The sequence below is a fragment of the Ochotona princeps genome, chromosome 18 (assembly GCF_030435755.1).
Source record: "Ochotona princeps isolate mOchPri1 chromosome 18, mOchPri1.hap1, whole genome shotgun sequence".
Taxonomy (NCBI): domain Eukaryota; kingdom Metazoa; phylum Chordata; class Mammalia; order Lagomorpha; family Ochotonidae; genus Ochotona; species Ochotona princeps.
Window position 1 is genome coordinate 39389933 of NC_080849.1, and position 15290 is coordinate 39405222.

General features: G+C 47.1%; 1 protein-coding gene across 2 annotated transcripts in view; it reads left to right on the top strand.

Moving 5' to 3' along the window:
• Positions 1-15290, top strand: part of TMEM241 (transmembrane protein 241) — a 109538-nt gene that overhangs the window by 55521 nt on the left and 38727 nt on the right. For both annotated transcript variants that reach the window (XM_004579708.2, XM_058677091.1), the window contains exons 10-12: positions 260-295; positions 5594-5628; positions 11997-12066. In XM_004579708.2, coding sequence (XP_004579765.2) covers positions 260-295; positions 5594-5628; positions 11997-12066 — 141 coding nt within the window. The remainder of the gene's footprint in view (positions 1-259; positions 296-5593; positions 5629-11996; positions 12067-15290) is intronic.

Sequence of the window (15290 nt, forward strand, 5' to 3'; positions counted from 1 at the left end):
AGTAGACGCTCCTTGCAAGTAAGAAATCTACATATGGGAACAGGTGAAAATGTGTGACCTGATGGTAAATTAGTCACCTGTTGTAATAATGAACCCAGTCTAGGTTTGAAGTATAAAGTACGCTTCTTCTGATTTATTGATAATTCACAAGAGTTGTGATATGGAGATAGAACTTATTTACAGAATAGTAACAATTTTATGAATGTAAAATACTTTGCTTATGTTTTCTCTTTTTTTGCCCCCCTCCCTTATTCCTTAGTGACATTGACCAACAGTACTTAAACTATATATTCAGGTAAAATTTTAATTTAATTCTAACATATTCAGCTATTTAATAAAAATGCAATTTTCAAGAAGCAACTCATATCCTCCTGGAGCTAATAGATTTTTATGTTCCAATAGTGATTTGATTGGGGAACTCTGCGCCAATATACCTCTCATAATCAAGTGAAATGATTTGTGAAATGACCAACATTGAGGAAACTAAATGGTAGTCTCGCCCTTGGACCAGACAAGAGGGGCCTCAATTTCCGAGGGTCACACTTCTCCCTCCTCAGGTGTAGCATCGCAGGCCATGGGGCAGGTCCTCCCAGAGCCTACATCCATGCTGCTAGACTAGACTCCTGGTGCCCTTCCCCAAGTGGCCCTGAGCCGGATTCTGCGTCTCTATGGGTCTGTGCCCCCAAGTCATCCCTAGGCCCAACAGAAGTCCAAAGAGAGGCTATAAGGGGTGGGTGTCCACACATGTGGGTGTGGATCTCTCAGGGTGTGGAGGGAGCCTGCAGTCTAAAAAAAGTTGGTGCAGGGGGCTAGAAGCTGCCCTATGCTGCCATGTGCTGACATGAAGTTGCAGGAATCCACAAGAATTCTAGATTTCAAGGATATTTTGAGGATTTTTTTTAGAGGATCATTTTTGAACCTTTATTTATAACTTAAAAAAACATTTAATTATTTTACTTGAAAGTTGAGAGTTACAGATAGAAAGATCTTCCATCTGCTGGTTCACTTCCCAAATGTCCATAATGGTTAGAGTTGGGCTGGTCTGAAACTGGGAGCTAGGAGCTTCTTTCTGACCTCTCACATGGGTGCCAGAACCCAAACACTTGGGTCATCCTCTGCTGCTTTCTCAGACCATTGGCAGGGAGCTGTATTGGAAGTGGAGTGGCTGGGACTCAAACTGGCATTTACATGGGGTGCTGACGCTGCAGGTGGAGGGGTAGCATACCCCTTTATTTGTATCTTTTAAATAAGGTGAAAAGACTTCCATTTGTAGCATTGGCCCAAGTTGAGCAGAGGCTGGGACTCCCTGGATTTTGGTGATTTCCACCTGTATACCCCAGGGACCTGATCGAGCAACAAAGTGAGGTTTGGTGCTGGGAGCGCTGGTCATCCTGGGCATCCCGGTCATCCCATAAGGAAGCCTCAGGTATAAATATGCTTGGATGAAACTGGGTCTTGCCAACCTCCAGGAGAAGATACTTATGCTCAGAGTAAGGGTTCCATGTGAGCTGTACCCTCCTGATGCAAATGACGCTTCTAAGTATCTTCATATTGCTTAAAGTGCCTTTTGGAAAGCCAGATCCACCCGGGCGTGGCTGTGGGCAGCTCCTGTACTCAGCTGAAAAGCATCATGAGTTCCACTCAGCCCATTCCCATGAGTTGACTTTCAAAAGACTCCTCTGGAAATGTAGAATTCTCTTGGTCTTTAAATGTTTTTCATGACACTAAGCCGCTTGAGGAATAAGGGGAGATGCTCCCCTGTGTCCCCCTGGGAGTTCTGCCCTCTCCGGGAGCCTGCTTCTCCAGCCTCCCAGTGAGACTCCGCCCATCTCCCCAGTGCCAGTGCCCTGTTGCCAGGGCCTTTTTTCCAGCACAGGAAAGGAAATAGTTGCATCACAATGAGGGCCACCATCTGAGCTCCCATTGGAACTGAATACAGAGGCGGTTGGCGTCCAGATTCCTGCAAACCACACAGATTTCTGGGTTGTCCCTGTGTGTACCAGCCTGGAACATAGCCTGCCTGGGCAAAGAATTGGCTGAAGCTCTCAGGGTTTTTTGTTTTGTTTGTGAGAGGAAATAATTGAATTATGTAACTTAGACACATGCCTATTCTTTTGAGGGTGTATTTACTTCTTTGAATGGCAGAGGGAAGGGAGGGGGAGAGAGAGAGAGAGTCTTTGCTGGTTCACTCTCCAAATAGTTGTAATAGCTGGGTACAGGCCAGGTTAAAGCGGGGAGCCAAGCACCTCATCCTTGTTCTAGGTCTCTGGTGTGGGTGGCAGAAGCTCAAAGACTTGGACCTTAATACGCAGCCTCCCAGATGTACCAGTGGGGAGCTGGGTGAAAAGCAGAGCAGTTAGGACTCTAACCAACACTCTGACACAGGGTGCAGTTGAGCCCAGCAGCTGCCCTACCCGCTGCACCATAATGCTGTCCTTGACCCTGCCTTTTAGTTGTATCTACTGTAAGTGGAAGTGTAGGGCACAAGGTAGGGAAGGGATGAAGTTTCCGAGGAAAGGAACTGGCACCATAATATAGCTTGCTAGGCCTTTGCCTGTGGTGGCGACATCCCATAGGGGTGCCTGTTTGAGTCCCAGTAGCTCTGCTTCTGATTCAGCTCCCTGCTGATGACCTGGGAGGTAGCAGAGGAGGGGCCAAATGCGTGGGCCCCTGTGCCCATGTGGGAGACCTGGAACAAACTCCTGTTTCCTGGTTTGGACTGGCCCAGCTCCAGCCGTTGGCGGTCACTGGGGCATGAACCAGTGTATGAAAGATATCTCCCTCTGTGTTTCTCTGTGCAGCTTTCTTTTCAAATGAAAGAAATAATTTTACAAAAATTAAGAAGAGGAAAGGAGGAGGTCATCTATGGTATTGGGAGTAAGTAGAATTACTAAACATAAGTTTGGCTTTGTCTACATTTGGAGGAATTAAGTAGCCTATAAGAAGTGACTGTCAGGGGATGTACTTACAGAGCCATCTGCTTTAATTGCAGCAAACTCCAGTCTCTTCCATCTGTTACATAGAATGTCACCCGCCCATTTGTGCTGCACCTGCACAATTTTCAGATGAGATGGTGGGTGGGTCAAGAGAAATAGGCATGCATGTTGGCACTCTGGACTACAGGGTGCTGAGAAGCATCCTGGTCGGCAACAGATGATGGCTTAGGTGGTTGGGTTTCTGTCACCCAGATAGAGACCTGGAATGAGTTTCTGAATCCCAACAGCTGGGAAATTTCTCTTTTTGTTTCTCTCTTACTTTTTTTTCTTTTTACAATAAAATAATGTTTAAAAGAAAGCAAGTTTATTTTGGTGCAAAAAACTCAAAATCCACACATAATAGGAATCTAAAAAAATTTCTGGAAAAGTGCACATTATAAAAAACAATGCAAGAATTTGCATATTTTTACACCAAATAATTTAAAAAAATTTTGTTTCTATGAACTATAAAAAATATCCTTGCATTATATACTTTGCTCAGCAGCATGTGCCTTGAAGTTTATAATCTTACAACTATGGGATGCCTCAAGGTGTATTTCTCTACAAACATAGTCCCACTACAGGTACTGCAAGAAGTGATGAACTGCATGCAGCAGATATCTGTTGTATTGTCTACCCCTGTTGTGTTTTCTACCACTGCTGGGGCGTTTGGAATCCAGAGAGTAATGCAACCTGGTTCTTGTTCCCAAGGGGGCCACAGTGTAGGATTTAGGAGAGGTTTAAAATGACACAGTCATGTGCTATATGACAATACCTGCATCAACAAGGGACCACCTGTATGACTGTGCTTCCACAAGACTGTATAGCTCTTCATGGTGCCACAGCCATCTCAGTTTATGTAAGTATATTCTGCAATGCCAATTTTTGAAAGAATACTTATTTATTTAAAGGGTAAAGTTACAGAGAGATAGAGGGAGAATGAGCTGGTTCACAGATGTCTACATTGGCAAGGACTGAGCCAGGCTATAGCGTCATATGGATCTTCCATGTGGGTACAGGGGCCAAAGGACTCGGGCTAGTCTTTACTGATTTCTCAGGCACATTAGCAGGGAGCTGCATCAGAAATGGAGCAGCTGGGACTTGAATCAGGGCCCATATGGGATGCCAGGATCACGGATGGTGGCTTTACTTGCTGTACCACAATGTTGACCCCATTTCTTCTGATTTCTACCCCTTTGTATTTTATTTTGTGGCTGTTGTTTGGAGTGATTCTGTTCATGGGATGTGAGGTATGATAGCAGGCCATGGGAGATACATTTTTGGGTGTCTCTCATATCCTGCTCTAGGGAACAATAACTTTTGCTTCTGAGGTTATAATGAAAAAGGGAATCCAGGGAGATAAAATAATGAAATATGTACAAAGTTTGCATTTTACAAAGAAGGACGAGATAGCAAGCAAAGACTTTAAGCCCATGCCAGAGTCATGATTGTAAAATTTCAATTCTCTGTGGTATGTGTATTTTTTCCACTACTATATGTAAACCCTTCCCAGCTACCTACAGCTTCTGAATGCTGGACGTGTGGCCCTTCTGCCTCATCCTACTCCTGAGCCTCTGCTCCCACCCCTGTCCACACTGCTTTGAGGGTCGTCAGAGACAAAGGAAGAGCAGAAGTGGGTTAGGGAGATAACCCCAACAGCAGGGCAGTGCTGATGGGTGGACACTGCCTGCTCAGGATGGTCTTCTGCCATGCTACCCAGTGTCCACCACCTACTAGAGAGACCCTGTTGTGCCGTCACACAGGAAGGACTGTCTGGGCCCTACCCTCACAGATTCTGATTCATGTCAATGTGCTGGGCTGTTCTGATGTTTAACTGCAGCAGGACCTCCAGCACTTAAAAGAAAAAAGAAAAGAAAAAAACACCCCCTCATTTAGGTAGTAAATTTTATTTCTGACCTTAGCGTTCTGGATAGCATGATGCTGTAAATGAAATGGGTACAGAAAGTGATGGTGGGGTATTTCTCCCTTTTATGGTGGGCTTTGAGTAGCCAGTATGCACAGTAGAGGGGCACTGGGAGATGAGACAGGTTTCCAGAAAGGAAGAGGGGAGGGTCCCTGGGTGCAGTTCCACTTGTATCAGATGACCCTGCATCTTCTTCCATCCCACCTCCCCCGACACACATTTTGACATCTGTTGAAAAGTAGTCCAGGTGGTGGTCAGCCATGTGGTGGGTGGATGGATCAATTTGTGGGTTAGCCTGATGGAAATTCAACTGCCTTCTCCACAATTAATTTTGTGACGAAAGTGTTCCTGAGAACACGAAACAGCCTGCTTGTGACCTGGTGTTTGTTTTATTTAACTTACAGGTAGTGTAGGAAAATTATGTGAGAAAGAGCAGAATTAGAGTGAGCCGAGGCTAGGAAAAGTGACCTGACCTACCCTCAAGTGGGTTGGGAATGCTGTCTATCCTGAGCACAGATTCAGTACCCTTGGCAAACATGGATAGTCTAAGGAGGAGGATGTTAGCAGAACGGGACCGGTCAGTGTAGCCAGTTTTCGGTTCCTCCAGCTGTTTCCAAGTAGAGTGGCTAGCGGTTTGTGCTGTTCTGTTGGCCGCAGGGAAGCTTTCTGAACTCTGTTGCTGTGTCTTTTTCAGTGTGGTGCTGCTGGCCTTTGCGTCCCACCCGACAGGTAAGCCTTTGTGAGAGCTCATTCTGTCTCGTGTGTTTTGCAATGCCCCCATCCTGCCCAGTGCTGTGGCCCTGGTTGTCTCTCCGAGGGATAGTTTGTCAGAGTTGCTTGCCAGCATATGAAACTGTGAAGGTAGGAGTGGCCCATATACTTGATACAGATTTTAATCACCCACAATGGATTGATTGCCCAGAATTTATTTTTATCCCCTCTTGAATTTGGTCATCTGCATACCCATCTCTGTGGTCTCAGTTCCACAGGGCTGTTCCCTGCCAGGTAGACAAGGGTTTGTTTTGCCTCTTGTTAAATTCTTTCTCCCAGCATCCAGGATTGTTCTTTGGTTGTAGTGCTGAAAGATGTGATAGCTAAGTTTAAATTTACTCTGCTTCTAGCTAAAATCATTTTATAAATTATTATGATATGTCACCATCTGATTTTTATCATTGCTGATGAACTAAACCAATTTTCACCAGTTGGAACAGGCATTTGACCCAGCAGTTAATACAATGGAATGCTCAGATCCCATATCAGAGTGCCTGGTTTTACTTCCAGCTCTCTTCCTCATCCCAGTTTCCTGCTAATGTGCACCCTTGAGTAGCAGGGACTGTAGTCCCTGGCACTCCTGTGGGAGTCCTGGGTTGACTTCTTAACTTCCAGCGACACTTTGGCCCAGTTCAGCTGCTGTGGCATTGATGGAGTAAACCAGTGGATGGGAGCTTTGTCTGTGTCTGTCTCTATTTCTCTGCTTTTCAAATCAACAGAAATAAATAAATTAGTGTTTTTTAAGAAATAACACTTAATTTCCCCTTGTTGCCTCACCCATTCTGTAGTTGCTTTTCAGATTCAGGAATTACACAACAGGTTCTTTTCCATCATTCCTTTTTGCTTTGAAAGACTGTAACATTTTGTTAATCCTTTTTCTGTTGCTACTAACTCAGTACCATGGACTGAAGAAGTTATAAAGAAAGGAGGATCATGGGTCTGATCCAGGGTAGAGTGACTGCATGTGATGATGGCTTTCTCATGGGCTGAGTCCAGAGGTGGCTCAGGATGTCTCATGGCAAGAGACAGAGGACACATGTGTCTTATTTGCCTGTTCTGGTCACTTTCCTCTTCTTAGGAAATTACCAGGATTCAGTCGTGGGGGGACTCTAGCAGCCTTTGTCTAATCACCTTCAAGAGACCCCATATATAGGACAAGATTCCATTTCCACCATTTTCATACTGCACAGTGGGGATGGAGTTTGAAGTGAGGGTTTGGTGGGGACTTATACTCAGACCATAGTGGAAGGCTGGCCAGGAATAAAGCGGTGATACCCGTGTGTGGCATGCCTGAAAAGGCACATTTCAGGGATCCTGCTCCTTGCCCATTGACCTTAAGACCTTTAAGAACAAAATACACAGGACCAGTGTTTACTGACTGCTGGGTATTCTCCAAGCATCACCTACTCCTTCAGAATTTCAGTTTTGTCCATGTACAAAATGAGGAAGGTGGGTTGGGTTCTTTCTAAGGCATCTTCCAACTCTCATCTTGTGCTCAAAATCATGACATCTCTCTAGGTGTGGTTGCTTTAGATTGAGCAGGTGTAAGAAAACTTGGGGATAAGAAAACAGAATAAATTTCCCGGCTTCTGTTTGGCATGTATGAATCAATCACTGTTGTTTTTGGTGAAGATTTATTTATGTATTTGGAAGGTCGAGCATAGGGAGAGAGAAAGAGGGAGGGAGGGAGAGAGAAACAGAGAGAGAGATTGAGATTGGTTATCTGCTGGTTCATTCTTCAAATGTCTGCAATAGTCAGGGCTGGATCAGACTAAAGCCAAAAGTCAGAAACTCCATCCTAGCCTCCCACATGGGTGGCAGGGACTGAAGCACCCAGACCATCTTTCTTTGTCTTTTCAGGTGCTTTGTTCAGAAACTGAACAGCCAGGACTTGAACCAGCTCTCTAATATGGGCTGTTTTGCAAGCAGCGGCTTATCTTGCTGTACCATACACCCCAGCCACTTTTTTCTTAATGCATAGTCTCTGCTTATGCACCCTGGAGCCTGTAACTATTTTTGCTCAATTCCAATGCCTGGTGGCATCTCAAACTTCCGAGGTTTAAGAGAAATCCCAGAGCCTAGGGAACTGTGTCATAAAATAAAAAAAATAATAATAAAAAAAGAAGAAGAAGAAGGAAAACTCTGAGGTTTTACTATCTGATCTCTTCTCCACTGTCTGGAGTTAGTGTTTTGCTACCTTAACAAAATACCTGAGGCTGGCCAACTTTATAAAGGTAATGGTGGAGCCTTGCCGAGGCTCACTTGTGGTGAGTTAGGAAGCAGAGGGAGACCTAGAAGAAGCTGCCGGTTCCTGGCTGCAGACTAGACCTGGTCTGGCTATTTAAGCCATTTGGGGAGTGATCCAGCAGATGGAAGTTTTCTGTCTCTTCCTCTCTCTCCCTGTATCTCTTCCAAAGAAACAAACAAACAAATAGATAAATCTTCAAAGAAAAAAAGATGTGGGTGAGGTGTTGGGGAAGGGTTTGTTTTCTTTTACCACCTGTTCCTGGAGTGACATGAACTTAAAGCCTTGGTAGCAAGAAGAGCCTGTGCAGGTGCTCTCTGTTCCCCGAAGCTTTATTCATTTGAAAGAGTTACACAGAGAGAGGGAGGGACAGAGAAAGAGTGCTTCCACTGGCTTGTTCCTTCCTCAGGTGGCAACCTTGGCCAGGAATGGGCCAGCTTAGAACCTCATCTGGGTCTCCCACATGGGTGCCAAGGAGCCAAGCACTTGGGCCATCTTCTGCTGTCCTAGGCACATTACCAAGGAGCTGGATTAGAGTTGAATCAACTGGACCTCGAACTGGGCCTCATAGGACATACCAGTGTTGCAGGTTACGGCTTGATCCACTGTATCACAACTCCTACTCCGCTGCAGGCTTTGTTTGTCTTTCAGCTGTGTTAACTCTCAGGGCTGCCACAGAGTCATGGGCTATAGAAACAGGGTCCTACAGACTACAACTGTTTCCTGATCAGAACGCAGTCCCCATTCCAGCACACACGCCCCTTGGTGGGAACCTCAACCCAGTTAGGGTGTCCCCTTAGCTCCCCAACTAGGCCTGTTTCCAGCCACAGATCACGCACATGCCAGTGGTTGCTCTGACTAAGCTTGATTTAGCCCCTCACCTGTACCGGCCTCTGCCTTGGACACTGTGGCTTAGCGTCCCTGACTCACGCAGACCAGTAGGTACAAGAGCCTAGCTCAGCAAGACCTGTGCTCCATCCTGGTTTCTAGTTTCAGTCGTAGGCTAAGGTTTGCTCAGTCCTGCCCAGTACATCCATTCCATGACCAATTCACACATTAGCCAGCTGTTGGAGCTACTTTGCCCAGCTTATCCGACCCCCAGGTCTAGGCCACATGTTCATCAGTGGGAGCTATGACTAGCCAGGGGAGTTTCCCAAGTTCCTCCATTTAATTCACTCCCAGACCCAGTTCCCATACATACCAATGGGTTTTAGGCCAGTGCCCGGTGCAGTCTGGCCTTCCATTTGGCCTTGTATGAGCTGGTGAATGTTGTAGCCTGGCCCGCCCTACACCCTATTCAGGATGCACATTCAGATCCTGCTGCCTTGACCAGTCCAGACTGTTGTGGGTTCCTTTACCTGTGATTGATGGCAAGCTCCTTGGTCACACCTAGCTTAGTCTGTCACCACCCCAACTCTAAAGCTAACCAGTGGGGCTAGAATTTCCACAGGGTTTGGCCCACACATCCCCGGCAGAATCTACCCTCGGATATGGTTCTCGAATGCTAGTTAATGTCATGACCCTGCCTACTGTGACCCGTCTGCTGATCCATCATCATGTCAGGTAATAGGATATCCTGCTGGACAAGCCCCGAGCCTTAGCTTTTGCATGAACTGGTGTTCAGTGCTCAGCATTAAGTAATTACAAGTTCTTCAGAGGAAGAGTTACTGTCATTGGGAATCTTTAGGATTGGTTCACATCCCAAAAGCACTGTGGGTTCAACCTGGAGCTACTTTAGCAGCAATTCAAAGAACCAAAACCTCAGAGCTCCCCGGCCGGGTGGCCAGCAGGGGGAGCCTGGCCCTTGGACAGCTTACCATGGTGGCTGGAGTCGGGATGCGAGCAAGATGCCCCGTCCTCAAAATTATGTATTTATTTAAAAGGCAGAAAGACAGAGATAGAACTCCCACCCACTAGTTCCCTTCTCAAATGCCCTTGGCAGCCAGGGCTGGGTCAGACCAAAAGCCAGGCTCTGGAAACTTATTCTGGGTCTCCTGTGTGCCTGGAAGAGAGCCAGTCACTCGGATTGAGGCAGTCCAATATGGAAGGCAAGCATCCTTAACAGTGTGTTAAACTCTTCTTCCGAATGCCTGCCCTGAGAATGAGAAAAGTCTGAATCTCATGGGAACCAAATCCCAAGAAACTCTTTTCCCTTTTGTTAAATCTATGCACATACCTCCTCTCTCTCCTCCCCTGTGCCATGCCCCCTCCAAAAAAAAAAAAAAAAACAACAATCAAAAATAAGAGTCACAATAAGGAGCAACCCTCTTGAGAAACAGAATGGAGAATGCCCCCTCCCTGTGGCTGCGTGACTCATTTGAGATCACTTAGGTCTCAGAGGAAGTAGGGAAACCCATTGTGTCTTCTGTGCTGAAATAGTTGATGGCTGCCCACCTAACGCACCGCTGGAATGCAAGGACTGCGGGTCTCTTGCACCATTCAGAATTGCAAGACGGACCTAGGCACAGGGATCTGGAAGGCCTGTGTCCTCCCAGGTTAGTAGCTCCAGCTTTGGAAGGATTACGCTGTCTGCTGTGGAAATGCTTAATTCTTTTCCTCAGAACATTTTTTTGGAAGCCTCTGCTTTTTTTTTTTTTTTTAAATCTGACTTCTTGTTTGTGACCAAGTTCAAAATTCCAGAGAGGGAAGTGGCCAATATGTGTGATTATTTCCTCTTGCACCAAATGGAACTAAAAGAATGGACTGACTTCAGAAGAAAAAAATGCGCCCTTTGGACCTTAGGCTAAAATGAGTGTGCACAGTTAGTCCAGCCACCGCATGGCGGCTGCAGCCATCAAACATGGAAATGAAGAAAGATGTCAGGGAAGGCATTCATAAGCTTTTTTTAGATGAAAGGGAGAAAAGAGAAGCATCTTTCAACAGCTCCTCCTCTCCCCCAACACTCTCCCTTGTACAGGAAGGGTGGCCTGCTGAAACAGGAGGTCCTGGGGTCTGGGTTGGCAGCACTCACATGCTGGTGCCACATTCCCCAGGTGGGATAAAGTGTGTCCTGTGCATCACAGTTCAGTGGGCTCCTCCTGGCGGGGATCCTGGCTGAGCCCAGCCCCACCCCAGTCCTTGGGAGTTTTGGAGAGTGAGTAGGAGGATGGGAACTTTCTCTCTCTCTCTTCATCTCTGTATCTCTTTCTGTTTCATTCAAATTTTAAAAAATGTTTTAAATTATTTACATATTTGAAAGGGAAAAAAAAGGAGAATATTCCATCCACTGGTTTACTCCCCCACATGCCCAAAACAGCCAGGGCTGGGCTAGGCCACGTCAAAGCTAAGAAATGGAAACTCAGTTCAGTTCACTCACATGGGTAGCAAGGATTGAAGTACTTGTATCATGATCAACACCTCAGAAGGAATTAGCTGGAATTCAAGGCCAGGAACTCCAGTATGGGATGCAGGCATTCATAATAGTAACTTAGCCACATTGTTTGGGCTAGGCAATGTGCTAAATGCCTACTCCTAAACATTTTTTTCTTTTTTTAAAGATTTATTTTTACTGAACAGTCAGATATACAGAGAAGAGGAGAGACACAGAGGAAGATCTTCTGTCTACTGATTCACTCCCCAAGTGACCGCAACAGCTGGAGCTTGAGCCAATCCAAAGCCAGGAACCCAGAACCTCTTCCGGGCTTACCACGAGGGTGCGGGGTCCCAAAGTTTTGGGCCATCCTCGATTGCCTTCCCTGGCCCTGGCCACAAGCAGGGAGCTGGATGGGAAGTAGGGCCGCCAGGATTAGAACCAGCACCCATATGGGCTCCTGATGCGTGCAGGGTGAGGACTTTAGCTGCTAGGCTATCGCACCAAGACCAAACATTTTGTTTTTAATACAGATAACAGAACCTCACAGATTGAAAGAGATTGATACATGAAATTGTTAACAACGGGTCCTGCATAAGGCACTCTAACACTGAATGGTCATTATTATTGCAATTTTGTTAATATAAGGCAGTTCCAGTTACAGAATCTCTAGGCATACCAGAGTGAATTCAGTGCTGGAGAGCTCAATTCTTAATACTGAAAAACCCTGTGCGAGCAGGAGGCCATTGTTTCTCCACCCTGTCCCCTCAGGTGATCTCTTCAGCGTCCTGGGTTTCCCATTCCTCTCATTCTACCGGTTCCATGGCAGCTGCTGTGCCAGGTAATCTTGAACTCACTGCTGTGTGTGTCTTCCTCCCTGTAGAGTACATGGTCACTGTCACCTGGGATGTGAATGTGGGGCAGATGCAAGTGGTGGGCACAGCTGTCTACTCCCAGGGAGTTGTGCCAGAACACACACACAGGCATATGGAGCAGGACTGGGGCGCTGCAGGGACTCCCAACCCACAGAGTGCCTCGGCCCTGGCAGTGACCTTCAGACCTGCTCAAGGGCTAGGCTTCTGTTTGTGTCTTCCCATCACAGGCACATCTTACAGAAGTGGAATATATTGAACAAGTGAAACTAACGCAGTTCTGGGCTGACTAGAGCGCAGAATCCCACCCCTCTCACCTTTCACTTTGGCTCCCTAGTTGCTCCCAGAGGCAAACTCCAAATAGAATGCTGAGGCTTTGGGAAACAGACTGTGGAAACCAGCAAGCCAAGATGTCTAGATACCAAGGTGTCTAGACCTGGAAAGACCAGGATGTAGTCCAGTTATGTGGCTGTGTTACACACACAGTCCTGCCCTTCAGCCGTGATCCCCACCTGGGGTGGTATCATTATGCTGAGCAGTGAACAGCTTCTGGGGCCAGTCCGAAAGCTTATATTCTGGTGTAGTGGGAAAGACAGAGCAAGGTTAGATCTTAGGCTGGCTGGCTGCTTGTTGTGTGGTCTCTGGGCAAGGTATCCCAGATCTTCCGCACCTTTATCATCCGTGAAACAGAAAAGTGATACCAACACAAGCCTGTGGTGTGTCTCAAGTCAGATCTGCAAAGTTCTGAACATCACACCTGGTGGTACCTGTTGCTCCTGTCTGCTCATATTGACTACGTAAAATGTCAAACCACAAGCAATTGCTATGTGAGAGAATACTTTCCCATGCATGTAACACGACACCTTGTGAAGCAGGGATTCTGATAGTTGCAAGGCTGGAAGACAGCTGAGTGCAGTTTCTGATGGGGCATGTCACACCCCTAAGGTGTGTTAGGGTGAAGGAAAGGAAATGGTATTGATGAGTCAGCTTTAGTCTGATTGATTTATCACTCTAAGGAAAGCTGCTCGGTTCCACGGTGGGAGCCTTAGTGCAGCATGGCTGGGTGCTTGTGCACTTATTTGCCAAGGCTGTGTTTGTTGGGCTGCAGGGGTGAGCTGGGTGCAGAGGAGAGGTCCACAGTCGCTTGGTGATTAGAGCCGATTAGCAAGCACAGCCTCAGCCCGTGGGCTGCCCTGCTGCTTCCCTCTCTACCTGCAGCTTTTTCATAAGCCAACATGACAAGTCTGGGGCAAGGGGAGGTTTACCATAAAGATTCAGAAACCTATATTTGTGTCGATTTCACTTCCTGGTAAATTTTTACCTGCTGACTTCAGCTCACGGTCTGACTTCATCTAAGAATGTGTTGGTTCCTCTCATGTCATGTTGGTGACTCCTCCCTGGCCCTGGCTCAGGCTGAGAAGTGAAGCCTTCATGAGCTCCTTAGGGGAGAGCAAAGGGGTCTTAGGGGTCTCGGGGGAAGTAGCCATGGCCTGGAGATCCTGTTGACAGGGAGCCTCCTGTTTTCAGGCCCACTCACTACTTGGCTCTCCCATTGCTTCTTGGATCTGTCTTTATAGCAAAGGGCAAGAGGAGCTGCAGGTGGGAAGGGAAACATAAGGAGGAGACCCAGAGGTCTCTTAACCATGCTGATCCTGAGCAGGGAGCAACTCCCCCTTGCCTGAACCTGGCACTGAAAGCACCGGTGGACGTGGAGTCATGCCCTGCTCTAGCTGGAGGCAGAGAGGAGGGGAGAGAGCAGAGGAGGTGGAGATGTGGGGCAGGCACCTGTGATGCTGTGATGCTTACACCTCTGAATGGAAGAGGTGTAAGGCACCAAGAGGAGCTCATAGCTCGTGCTGCTTCAGCTACACGTACCCTGAGCATCCACCTGAGCATGACATCTTGACTAGCTGGTCAAGAGCATGTTTGCTGGAGCCAACGCATTGGCTCAATTGGCTATTCCTCTTTGTGTAAGTACCGTCATCCTATGTGGACACCAGTTCATGTCCTGGCTGCACCATTTGCCATCTAGCCCCCTGCTTGTGGCCTGGGAAAACAGTGCAGGATGGCCCAAAGACTTGGGACCCTGCACCCATGTGGGAGACCTGGATGAAGCTCCTGGCTCCTGGCTTTGGATTGGGTCAGCTCTGGCCATTGTGGTCATTTGGTCAGTGAACCAGCAGGTAGAAGACCTTTTTCTCTGTAAAATCTGCCTTTCCAGTAAAAATAAATTAATCTTAAAAAAACAAAACAAAACAAGAACACATTTCCATGGTGAGGAGTTATGCATTTGGATTTCAGCTGTGCCTCAGTTTCTTTGTTCATAGAGTTGGGGTAGGCAACCTTTCTGTTCAGAACATCCTTAATTTCCATAAGAGGCAGTGAGGACAGTTGTCAGAATACAGAACCGGAAGCAGAAGAAGGAGACAAGGGTTCCATGGGTCAGTGAGCTTAGTTAAGCATAGCTCTGCAGATCCCGTGGCCTGATCAGCTGAGGCTGCAGTTTTCCCAGTGTGAGACTTGATGTCTTAATCCATAGCCATCTGCTCTGCCCTGGCTGCAACTCAGCATCTAAATGAACTTTACAGGCCACTGAGGCCCAGCCAGCTAAAGTAGACACAGGGGAAACCTAATACGTGGCTCTGGTCTTGCTCTGAGAATGCAGCCATCAACTAATCTAATGATGTGGAGGTATATATGTCTGTCCCAGTTGGCCTTTGGTGTGTTTGATTTGATTCAGCCTGACAGCGACGCAATACCCACTCTGACCAGGGCACCATGATCAGCTCGGCAGAGCAGCTGGAGTCAGGCCATGTATTGCTGCCTTTAGCAAGGGGCAGAGTACAGTGTGGCCCTGGAGACCCCAGGGATTCCTGTGCTCACCTCTCAGACTTGCAGAACAGCTGTAGTTGTACCTCTTCTGTTTTCTATGAAGTCAAACTCAAGCAGCTGCACATGATAAAGTCAGCTTGTCTCACTGTGCTTCTCTGCCTCACCTCTACTTGTCCTGCTTTCAAAGGCTGGGAAGGAGTTGGCAGCTCCTTTTGCTCTGGCCCTGACCACACTAAGAAATGGTCCCAGCACTGGCCCCTCAACCCCATCCACTGCTGTGCCTGTGGTCTTGTGGTCCAGACCCATGGGTAGCACCCAGCTCTGCCCCATCCATAGGCTCCCACGCGTAGAGATCTTGTAG